The sequence below is a fragment of the Helianthus annuus genome, chromosome 14, assembly GCF_002127325.2.
Source record: "Helianthus annuus cultivar XRQ/B chromosome 14, HanXRQr2.0-SUNRISE, whole genome shotgun sequence".
Taxonomy (NCBI): Eukaryota; Viridiplantae; Streptophyta; class Magnoliopsida; order Asterales; family Asteraceae; genus Helianthus; species Helianthus annuus.
Genome location: NC_035446.2, coordinates 90592218 through 90604746, shown reverse-complemented (window position 1 = coordinate 90604746; position 12529 = coordinate 90592218). Strand labels below are relative to the sequence as shown.

Genomic DNA, 12529 nt, shown 5'->3' with positions numbered 1-12529 from the left:
GACTATCTCTGATTGCTGCGCAAGATGCCAGTTCCGTAACCTTCATCCGCACACCCACTGGCCACACAAGAAACCAACACGTGATCGGTAGCTTCCTGCATATAACCGCAAAAAGGGCATGAAGTGTTTACAATCTGCACTCCTCTTTTGGCTAGCTCGATACGAGTTGGGATTCTGCCCGATATGCTCCTCCAAACCAATGTGTTAGCCGAGGGCCGATCCAACGTTTTTGGAGGCCCTAAGCGAACTATAAAGTCGGGGCTCTTTTGAATTGGTATAAAGAAAAGATCGGTTTTTTCTGCCTTTCAAGTCCTAATCGGAAATTCGCAAGCACAATATCAAAATTCAAAGATCCGAAGTATCAATTAGGGAGTTATAGCAAACATTGATTGAGTAAATCGCAATATATATAACTTATTATAAGAAAAAAGTTGTTAACCAACTTGAATTATCCTCGCGATGCCATTAATTTCGCCTATAATTTCTCCTCGATTTGCAACATTGAGAGCATGTGGCGTTACAATTAGCAAGAATGACGAGGACGACCTGAATTAAAAATGAATTGCATATCCCTTGGAGTTGGAATTGGTCATTTTCTACTCTAAAATTGGTTCTTTAGTTGGGCCTTGCAATCAATACAGTTTTTGTTTTGTTTGTTTGGGCCTACTATACTAATACAAATATACTAGACAAAAGATGTTTTTAAAAAATTTGGAGGCCCTATTTTTTGAGGCCCTAGGCACTTGCCTAGACATGAAACACTACATGTATGGCCCTGTGTTAGCCTTAGCCGTTGCCCAGCTACACCACTCCATCATGACGTCTTCATCATTCGAGTAATTTGCTGCACCAAGTTCTTCTCTAATAGATTTAACCCTAAAGAACCTCCCTTTATCCGACTCCCATCCCCACAGTTTATTTGTTTAATTGGTTAGTTTACTAGGTTGGTTTATTTTATTATTTAAATATAGTTTGACTTGGGTTAGTATTGGTATGTATATGGTATAAATACATGGCAGAACCTTGTGTTTTTGCCAGTAGTGACTGTTTCCAGTCTTATGAATTCTCATATCCCCGACTATTTACATATACGCCCGTACCACATCATCCAGTTGGAGCAGAGTGAATTATTTGTTGCAACCGGCATTCACCACCAACTTCCCAAAAATGTGACATGATACACGCATATCACATCAACTATATTCCACGTGCTTGGGGTCCTAAAAAACATGAAATACAACATGATAAACAACACTTAAAAAGACGATAAAGATCATTCAAGCATATGAAGAGAAGAAAGAATGTTATATTACGAAACTATTGACTTACATGAAAGTTGATTGCTCTCTCAAGTTCCTTGATCACTATATCCATAGTAGGACGCTTGGCAGCCTCTCCCACACACTGATATGCAATTTTTAAAAATGTGTCTAAAGAATCTTGATTGGGTCCTCTATTTGAAGTAGAAATGTCTTCATCGGCGGCTTCTTTTAGCGTCGGATCCATTATACTCTGTATGGTTCCATCATTGAAACATTGGCATGCAATGGGTGCAAGCCCTTTGTTATTTTTTTCTATGTAAACTGGATCATATGCCACCCTCCCACAAAAGATTTCAAAAAGCACAACTCCAAACGAGTTATATCAGAATTCCTTTCCAGTGCTGTTTCATGTTCTCGATCCTCATACACTTTCATGCTTATTTCTATATTTGTTGCAGGACGTAACTTTGAGATTACAAAGTAAGCAATTTTCGGCCCCAAGTTCTCGTCTAACAGAATGTTGCCACTCTTTATGTCAATGTGTATTATCCTTTGTGGGTTGACCATCTTTGTGTGAAGGTGATCAAGTCCACGTGCAATCTCAAGGCACATGTGTAGCCGGCGGATCCATGTAAAAGTACCCATTTTATCAATGCTTTTCAAATAGTCGTTGAGGCTTCTCTCAGAAACATGCTCATAGATAAGTATCATTTCATCACCTTCATCACAAAAGCCAATAAGAGGGACTATGTTGGGATGTTGATAACTAGTACACATTTCAATCTCTTCAAAGAATTCTTGTTTTCCTTGGCTGGTGATGCGTTTTATAGCTACGGTAATGCGTTTCTTGGATGACTCACTGTTATTCTTACCTTCTGCTGCCAACAAATTATTGTTGTTAAAATGATCGAGTTCAGCTTTGTACACCGTCCCAATTGCGTCTAAACCGATGCAGTATTTTTCAGCAAAGTTCTCGGTAGCCAACACTATATCACTGAGTCGAGACCTTGAGAGTACCACGGTTGTCCCCTGCAACATTGTGTGATAAAATGCATGCAGGTTAAGATTATGATGATGACGATGATTTATATACTTGCTTAGAAGGCCCCACTAAAAATGCACGATATATTCTCTAACATTTCGAACAAATAAGTATTTTAATTCTACAAACACACAAAATTTATGGTTTAACAGTATGGAGATATAATTTCATACATTCTACTCTTGTACTTGTGAATCAATTTATTTTGTGCTTTATGTATTCTAAACTAAAGGGAGAATAAACCCTACCATCTTTTTAAAATGTTAACGAGCATAGTATTTTTAAAGAAATAAAGCATATGAAGAAAAACATAGTATTTTTTTCTAAACCATCAACTTACTTGAAGTTTTAATGCAAGCTGAAGTTCTTTAATGACGACGTTGATTGTTGGACGTTTGGCTTGAGTTTCTGCTAAACACTGATATGCGATTTTCGAAAATGCATGGAAAGAATCTTGATTGGGTCCTTTATTTAAAGTAAAAATGTGATCATCGTCATCTTCAATTAATTTAGGATCAATAAATTCCTTTATTGTCCCCTCGTTGAATCGTCTCCTTGCAATGGGTGCAAGTCCCAAGTCATCTTCATCGGTGTAAGTTGAATCATACGCCACTTTCCCAGATAGGACCTCAAATAAAACTACTCCAAAGGAATAAATATCCGATTCTCTTTTGTACTTACCGGTAGTTGTATATTCTGGGTCCATGTATAATGTTGTCCCTGCAATATTCTTTGAATAGATAGTGCTAGGTTGTTGATTCGTAGGATGGGATTTGGAGAGCCCAAAGTCAGCAAGCTTCGCGTTCATATTTTCATCTAATAAAATGTTATCACTCTTTATATCTCGGTGTATTATCCTTGGTTTTCCCTCCATGTCAGTGTGAAGGTAACTAATTCCATGCGCAATATCAAGGCAAATTTGTATTCTTTGCGCCCAAGGAAGAACAACACTGGTTTTATCACTGCTTACTAGATAATCACCTAGACTGCCTTTAAAAGCGTACTCGTAAACAAGAATCATTTCACCAGACTCGCGAGAAAAGCCGAGAAGAGAGACTATATTTGGATGCTTACAACGAGAAAGCAGTTTAAGTTCCGTTAAAAAGGTTTGTTTACCTTGCTCATCTACTCTACTAGAAATGCGTTTTATAGCTACAGTTTTGCTTATCTTGGGCAGTTCATCTTTACTCTTCTCATCCATTGATGACAAAGCTTCGATATTTAAAAAGTCAAGTTTTGCTCTGTACACATCAGCATATCCTCCAGACCCAACAAAACATGCTTTATTGAAACCATTTGTGGCCTGCCTTATGTCTCTTAGTGGGATCTGCAAGAAATCCATTTAGAAAGTGAGAAAGGGAGAATTGGAGCTTGTACATGTTAGCAAGAAGTATAAGGAAACTAGAAAGAAAACTATGTCCTTTATACTATGTTCATCCCTATCTAGGATCACAATAAAATATAAATGGCACCCGGAAATAAAAAATAAAGTAAACTGCAATTTGCGTCCCTGTGGTATGTTCTCGGAATCAACTTGCGTCCCTAATTTGAAATAATGGACACCTGAGTCCTTGTGCTTTGCATTTCGCTACACTTTGTGTCCTTCTGTCAACTCACGTTAGTTTGACTGTTAGTTGAAAGGGTTAGTTTGGAAATCGTGCAACCCTAACCCCTTGAACCCCTCCTGATTAAAAACTCACACTTTGTGTCATTCTACACCACCAACCCAACCCGACGCTGCGGCGGACGTCGCCGGCTCGAATGACAACAACAACAACAAGAGCAGCATCAACAACAAGAACAAGAAGAACAAGAGCAATAACAACAATAATAATAAGAATCAGGGGCAAAAAAGGTCTTTTCACCCATTTATTAGCAGCAGTTCTAACGGACAAAAGGACGCAAAGTGTAGCGAAATACAAAGCACAAGCACTCAGGTATCCATTCTTTCAAATTAGGGACGCAAGTTGATTCTAATAACGGGGACGCAAGTTGCAGTTTACTCTAAAGATTAATTTGTTCGAGTTAATCAGAAATATAATATACTGGCGCTTAAAACGCTATTGAACTAGTTTAAATAGTTTGAAACAACAATACCATTTTGGTTCCAAAAGTGTCCACTGTAACCGAAAACTTAAAACCTTTATTCAGCACATTAGTTAAATGTATTGTGAAAGACCAGTTTTATTTACCACCATCGCAGACTAACGAAAAAGAAGTAATTACCTTCAAGATGTCGGATAATATACCTTCATCTGCAGCATCAGTTACTAAATGTTCTTTCTATACAAGGAAAACAAATTCGTAAACATAAAAGTGCTGATCAGGAAAGGTTGAAACAACAAAAACAAAGAAATTGACTTACAAGATCAGCATATTCCCATTGAAGTTCCCATTGAAGTTGCAACACCTCCTCAAGTTCTTTGACAATTTGATCCATAGTAGGGCGTTGCACATACTCTCGCTTCAAGCATTTATAAGCTATGTTTGTGAAAAGTGCCATCGTTTGTGTGTCCATTTGTTTCCTTAAATTAGGGTCAATGATCTCTTCTAGTTCTTCCTCAACACCGTCGTTTGTGAACACGCGTTTCCTCCCACAAAGAACTTCAAGCAATAACACACCAAAAGAGTAGACATCATATTTGGGCGTCAAATTGTTGGTGCCAAAGTAGCGAGAGAAGAGAAGACGATGCCTCAAACTTCGAGGATATGTTGTGGAAAGTTCGAAACCAAATATCTTGGGTTCCCAATCATGATCTAAAATAATTTTAGAGCTATTGACGTCACAATGTATGACATCATAATGGATGTAATTCAACCCACGAGCAACACCTAAACATATTTGAAGTCTTCGGGACCATGTGAGAGTTGGATCACTTAGACGTTGACAAAGAGTTCCGTGAAATGCTTTGTGAATGATGATCTTTTCATTATTCTCATCACAATACCCGGAAATAGAGGCGATATTTTTATGATTGAGACTCTTAATTGTTGAAATTTCTGTTTGTAGCTCGTCTCCTTGCCCATGCTTAAAATCTAACCTTTGTATGATCAAATTCTTAACATGTGAGAGGTACACCTTTCCTAATGGGCCTTCCATTATCAGATTTTCATGAGAGAAGTTGTTGGTGGCGGATAATATATCTTCAAGAGTGTATCTCTAAGTAAATCGAATAGGAAAAAAAACCAAGGATAGACATGAATGAGAAGGTAATTGATACTTTTTTATATTTTTGAAAGAGTTAATTACATAATTAGTCCCTGTGGTTTGCACAAAGTAACATACTTAGGTACTAATAGTTTAAAATCACATTCTAGGGTATTATTATTATACAAAAATAAATAAAAACATTGATACGTCTAGAAAACAGATGCTAATATACGGAATTAGAATGAATATATAATCTCTTTTATACAAAATGTGCATATAGAAAAGGGAAAAATTTCTAGTAACTAAGTTCAGTGTGTTTACTAAAAGAACTCAGACTTATTGAAAAAGAGAGAGAAAAAGTAGTTGTTTTTAATGTAAATATATGGATATGGATAAAGATTTCATTGTGAATACTACATTTGTCGCCCATATAAATAATGTGGGAAAAGTCTCATATCTTGCAATGATTTCAGTCAACAATTATTTGTTGACGGGACGGATAAACTAGTGAATCTTTAGGGTGGATCACCAAAAAAATTGTCTCCTTTTAATTCACAAATAGTTGATATTTGACATATTAAGTGCCTGTTTGGGTAAGCTTATTTTGGGCTACTTATAACTTATTTGCTTATTTGAAAAGCAAATAAGCAAAAAATCTGTTTGGGTAAAGTAATAAGTGTTTTTAAAATGACTTTTATAAGCAGCAAATAAGTTAGTTTTGAAAAGTCATGAGATTGGGACTTTTCAAAATCTGCTTATAACTTTTCATCCACAAATTACCCAAATACCCTCTACCAAAAAAGCTAAGCCAAACACTTTTTAAAAGAATGTCCTTTTTGGTAATTTTACATGAATAAGCTAAGCCAAACACTTTTAACAAAACAACTTATTGACTTATTTACTTTTCCCACCCAATAAGCTTATCCAAACACTTTTTTAAAAACTTCTTCTCAAAAAGTCATAAGTAAACAAGTCTTTTTCACAAAAAGTGCTTTTTTGAGTTAAATAAGCTTAGCCACACAGGCCCTAATTATGGTTACAAAAACCATTATTTAAATTTCATATGTTGACAGTTAACAATAAAAATAAAACACACGTTGACCCATCTTATTTACTATAAACTTTTTAATATTTTACCTTGACGGCATGGAGATCGATATGGTGTTGCTCAAGGAACGACATGAAAGCATCAAAGTTTTCTTCCGTCGGGAGGTAATGTCCGCTAAAAGGCCAAACAGCCTGTCAATTTTTGGAAATAATATTACTCTCTCCAGGGTTATATTCTATGGTAAATCTTAAAAATGATTACAAACACATACCTCTAAAATACCGTCTCTAATCACCAATCGACCGGCAGATATTGTAGCTCCACCGGCTAGAAAGCTTGAATGTACAAATCTACCTTTTTGTTTCTGCCCGATATATAAAACCATTGATGGGCTAAGCACAAATATCCACTTGGTGTGTTCTGGTCCACCTGTTGTATCAATCACAGTCTTACTCAGTTTGTACATGAACTTCCCGTCTTCCACTATAACTTCATATGCCTCCCTTTCTTTCTGTAAATTAGAAGATATATCTTTTAAGTATCGTATCTGAACCGTTAACATATAATGGTTTGATTTGGGTTATGTTTAATCTCCAACAGATCGGAATTCGCCCAAGGTGTATTTGTAATAGATGAAACCTCATAAATCATATTGTGCAAAAACTCAAATTATTATTAAAATTTAAAAGAATATATATTTAAGTCATATTTGACACATCAAGTACTTGTAGAAAAGTTTTAAAAAAAAAGGGAAATTGGATTTTAATAATCTCACATAGAGGTGGTTGGCCACTGGCAGTCCCACCTTTTTAAGTATTTTTCTCACACTCCCCCTGCGTAAAAGAGACTTAACGGAGTTAAGTTTTTTTCTGAATTACAAACTGATGTTTTAGGGCTTTTGATCAGAACGAGGATACGAGTCGATTGATGTAAAATGGACCTTGAAACAGTGCTCCAAACAACGAAAACGGTGCTTTAATTCGGGTGTTTAAACTTCCAATTAACAAAAAATCAAGCCGTTTGGAGCACCATTTCGAGGTAAGTTTTACATCAATCGACTCGTATCCTCGTCTCGTTCTGATCAAAAGCCTTAAAACATCAGTTTACCATTGAAAAAAAAAAACTTAACTCTGTTAAGTTTTTTTAACGGAGGTGCAGTGAGAGGAAGATATTTAAAAGGTGGGACTACCAGTGGTAATATTCAAAGGTGGGACTGCCAGTGGCCAACCACCTCTAGCTGGGATTATTAAAATCCATTTTCCCAAAAAAAAAAAAAACCTTGGATTATTAAAATCCATTTTCCCAAAAAAAACTTGGATAATAAGTCTTTCAGGGCAGTCCGAAACGATGTAAACAAATTCAATCATTTGACCCACTACCCGTTCCGCCCATTCTGATACTTACAGGGCCAAGATATATGATGCATTGCTGAAGAAGCTTTGTTCTTGGGCATATATCAAGATTCACCTCTTTCCCTTCCCCTACATCGAGCCTGAGATAATATCATGCAATATGCATTTAGACATTTTGATATGTTCAGACATTAGAGCAATTTTTTAAAAATCTTTTCTAAAGGTGTGTTAAACCTAGGGCTGTTCAAAAAACTCATGGCTCGCTCGAAGCTCACTCGAAAAAAGCTTAAAAATCGCTCACTCGAAGTTCGGTTTATAAACTAGCTGGCTCGGCTCGTTAGCTCATGAGTTGGCTCGAATTATTTTATTTTATATAATATTAATTTTTATTTTGAAGGTATTAAACATAATTCGATGGTAGCTAGCATCATCAAGCCATTAAGCTCAATCTTGATTCCGTAGTATTAAACATCATCCCTATGGTACTTGGCATCATCAAACCATCTGAAGGTGGGACTATTTTACTGTTTGCAAATTTTGCATCACTTTATTTATTTTGAGTGATGAGTTAATTGACTTGAAAAGCTATGTGAACATACTGTTCCTGTGGCAGATAATTGGCATGAACTAGTTAATAGAATCAAATCCCATAACTAGTTTGCTGAATTTTAATGAACATTTCTTAATTTATTTCTAGAGTAAACTTCCGTTTTGCTCCCTGTGGTTTGGTCATTTTAACGGTTTTGCTCCAATAGTTTAAAAATAGCCATTTTCCTCCCTGATTTTTCTAACTTATCTTCATTTTGCTCCCAGCCTCTAACTCCATCAGGGGGAAACTGGCGACAAACTCGAAAGATTAGGGAGCAAATTGGCGACAAACTCGAAAGATCAGGGAGGAAAATGGCTATTTTTAAACTATTGGAGCAAAACAAAAGTTTACTCTTATTTCTATTATTCTATCCCTCAATTTGTCGATCAGTTGTTTAATACTGTAATCTAAAGTTATATTTACATTCTTATACAAATCCACACTTTTTGTTGTCCCACATTGCTCAGAATATAAAACATCGCAGACCTCTATCTCTATAAAAGGCATAGGAAGCCCTTGTAAAATTAATAAACTATGAATTACATATATAGTATGTATAGTACTGTGTCTATAGTAAGTTTCATTTTAGATAAGTTGTATTAGTAGTGTGTCGAGCTGAGCTGAGCTGAGCTAGCTCGCTTTTTAATCGAGTCGAGCTCGAGCTCACATATTCAGCTCAATTTTTAATTCGAGCTCGAGCCGAGCCAGCTCAGTTTAAGTTCGAGCCGAGCTCAAGCTAGGCGTTGCTCGGCTTAGCTCTGCTCGATAACAGCCCTAGTTGAACCTTACCAATAGAAGAAGGGTTGTGTACTCTCAGAAAGAAGCCATTTGGTATAATAATAGTGAAGATTATGACCATAGCGATGTCTAGGATCAATCTGTTTCAATTAAAAAAGGGGAATAAATCACTGAATCATCATTATATGGGTGATTTTGTTTATAATAACAAAGTAGTGTGAAGACTTACTGCCTCAAGCCAATGTTGTAAGGCAAGTTTACTAGCCTTTTCATTTTTTGACAAACCTTTTCCCACCTGCCATTTGAGAAATGAAATTTGTTATCTATTAAGGGTCAAACAGATTAAAAAAGCAATAGATCAAACGGGTCGAATGTTTCCAAGTGTATTAATAACGCATAAAACCATCAGCTTGATCATTTTATTCAATATTAGATTTTGGTAACGATTTTAAACAGACTAGGTAAAAGAAATAAGTTTGTTGACAAAATGTATTTTGATGAGCCCACCCCGCCCATTTTGTCAGTCTAATTGGGATATGTGTACCTTTGCAGCTTGGGTTCTTGCTCTTGACCAACGTGAAACAGCAGTTTCTGGTTTCCCAACTTCAAAGGATGATGATACTGAGCTGGATTTCAGCTGCTCAAAATCCATCAGCTTCTCCCTAAACAAATAAACAATCTTGTTTTAAGAATGTTAAAATCTCCACACAAACAATTACACAAGTACAACAATGAGTGCTAACCCTTGCTCAACCATAACTGCACTGTCAGCTAGGTTTCTTCTGGTTCTAAAACTTCTATATATTTTCTGCATCTTGACCGCAGCCAGATCACGGTTCATGAGCGGCTTAGCTGATTTGGACAATGATTTGGACAATAATTTGGACATTATGGATCCTTGTGCGTTCGACTCAGACACTAGAGATCCAACCCTCTTTATTTTAGGTTCTGGCAATGATTCGGACATTATGGATTCGATGTTATCATCTAGGTCATTCATATTTGCTAATGGAGATGATAAAACAACACCATTGGCATTAAGAGATACACAACCTTTTCTTCATCCTGGTAAATGAAACATAGTTAGATAGAACACCCTAGTGAAAAAAATAAAAAAATAAAAAAATAAAAACCTAGCCATTTCAAACATCAGATGATTGGATTCATGTGTTCAAACTTCAAAGTGATTATTGAGACTAGAAACACAACTATAATCAAACAAAGTTGTTAATAATCAGTTTTCTTATAGCAAATTTTTACCTTATTATTTTGTCCGTAAATATTCAGAAAGGATTAACTGATGTATTACTGTAAATACTAAATATTCCACACACACACACAATTACAATAGTTTTTAACTACAATGATACAACCAAATAACATTTTTAAACAGTAATCAGGTTTATTCTTTTCCCCAAATAAGATAGTACATGTTCCAAAAAATAAAGATACTATAAAGTTCTTACATACTAAATGCATTTATTCACACACAAAAACCTTAAAGAGCATCTTTTGTATGGAAATAAAGTAGGGTTAAATGTCACTTACTTTACTTGTAATTTTCTTTTCCATTATATGTAACATATGTTCAAATTTTTACTATTTTTACCACCATTTACAATTAACTTTCCATAGCAGGTAATATGGTGGCATGGCACCGACAGCGATGCGCCACTGGTACCCACTTTCCCCGTTTTTTGGTACCGGTATCTACGGGTAAACACCGGTAAATACCGGTACCGGTAGCCACTTTTCCCCTTTTTCGGTACCTGTACCGGTTCGGTACCTGTAACGGTTCGGTACCGAACGGATAGCGTGCTCATCCCTATGCGCCACAACATAGTATTATCTGATATAGGAGGTTACTTGTGACAGAAAGGAAGTACCTTGCATATAGTACTGAAAAATAACATCTTTTCATACATACAATTAAAAAAATGAAGTGGTATGGATACATTTTAATGTAATAAACCCTCTAAAATATAAAGCCAAATTTCCAAAACCCAATCTCAAGTTCTTGGCCACAAAGCAACCACACACATACTTAATCAAGAAAGTCAGACGAAAACAAAATACATATGCAGAAATCCAAAAATCCCCTACCCCAATTCAACTTTGTAACCAGAAATCATTGTAAACCAAGAATGACATACATAGATGCTGGAAAGTTCAAGTTTTGTGATTAGTTTATTGAATTAATAACAATAATAAACTAATACTATCTTTTCTAAAAGATTTGTACCTTAGACTTCCTGCAGATGTTTATATCAAAACGTGTCTACAGGTGGTGAAATGCAAAACCTTTGTTCTTGAATTCTTATTAAAGAATTGAAGAAGATGAAGGGACATGGAATCAATAGACTTGGAGTTTCCAGGAAGTCCAAATTGTATATTTCATAACACCGTTACAGTTCCCTAGAAATTCAAATTCATCTTTTTTTTTTTTATCTTTTTATTATTTCGTTTTCCAATTTATTTAATACATATACAATTGAAAACACATTCCAGCAATAAAAGAGCATGTGGTGAGTCGAAATTAAAAGACACGGGTTTGAAACTCGGCAAGCAAAGGTTTTTCCACTTTTTTAAAAAACCGGGCGTGTGCAATTTCTGACTACTGTTGTTTGATAACGAGTACTATCTTTAGAGCAAACCTGGGAACATTACATACCAGCGATTAAGTCTGGGACCAAGGGTAAGTTGCTGGAAGTTTTGAGTTCAAGAATCGGCAAGTTGGAGGCAACTGCTGATTGTCCTGTGCACACCGATAAGGCTAACCATTTTATTCACAGCACATATAGCGACTACAACAATACAATTAGGACCTTAATAAGTCTCGCCTAAACAGCGGCCACTCTCCTCCTATGATCGGCACTTCAGGGAGTTTATCCATTCTAAGATACTGTTTGTTTTTTTGTAAGGAAAATTTTATCCACACACCTCATTATTTATCCGCACATTTTCCTTTTTCAATACGCATCGTATCAGCCTATACGATGCGTATTGAAAAGGTAAAATACATGACAGACTGACAGATGCATGTGTTGGTTGGCGGCTGGCATAATACGCATCGTATAGACCCATACGATGCGTATTAAGGCACTGAATTTTTTAAGTTTACATTTTGATGTGTTATATTTGGTTTTTGGTGTTTTGGGTTTGTTATTGGTTATTTTTGTTTTAATGAGTTTTAAAATTTTTATTATTTTTTTATCGTTAAGTATCGTATTATAGCGTATCGTGGCGTATCGTATTATTTTTTTAATTTTTGAAGTTTAATTTTTGGCGTATCGTATCGTGTCGTATCGTATCACATTTTTAACTTAATATCATATTATAGCGTATCG

At 35.8% G+C, this 12529-nt stretch overlaps 1 protein-coding gene across 1 annotated transcript; it reads right to left on the bottom strand.

Annotated features, from left to right (window-relative positions):
• Positions 1-966: 966 nt before the first annotated feature.
• LOC110908553 lies at positions 967-12100 on the bottom strand. Its single transcript, XM_022153500.2, has 13 exons — positions 11854-12100; positions 9926-10247; positions 9727-9844; positions 9412-9477; positions 9234-9322; positions 7908-7995; positions 6775-7014; positions 6593-6694; positions 4670-5464; positions 4531-4587; positions 2645-3631; positions 1330-2291; positions 967-1220 (listed from the first exon to the last, which is right to left on the bottom strand). Exons 2-12 carry the CDS (start codon positions 10180-10182, stop codon positions 1575-1577), a joined length of 3516 nt encoding a protein of 1171 aa, XP_022009192.1. The 5' UTR covers positions 10183-10247; positions 11854-12100; the 3' UTR covers positions 967-1220; positions 1330-1574.
• Between the last annotated feature and the right edge of the window lie 429 nt (positions 12101-12529).

Bases quoted from the DNA above. Each gene is read 5' to 3' on its own strand.
- LOC110908553 (XM_022153500.2), bottom strand. From the start codon at position 10,182: ATGAATGACCTAGATGATAACATCGAATCCATAATGTCCGAATCATTG. The intron at 5,465-6,592 runs GTAAAATATTAA...CGATTTACTTAG, and splicing joins TCGATCTCCATGCCGTCAAG to AGATACACTCTTGAAGATAT. The intron at 4,588-4,669 runs GTAAGTCAATTT...TTCCTTGTATAG, and splicing joins AATGGGAATATGCTGATCTT to AAAGAACATTTAGTAACTGA.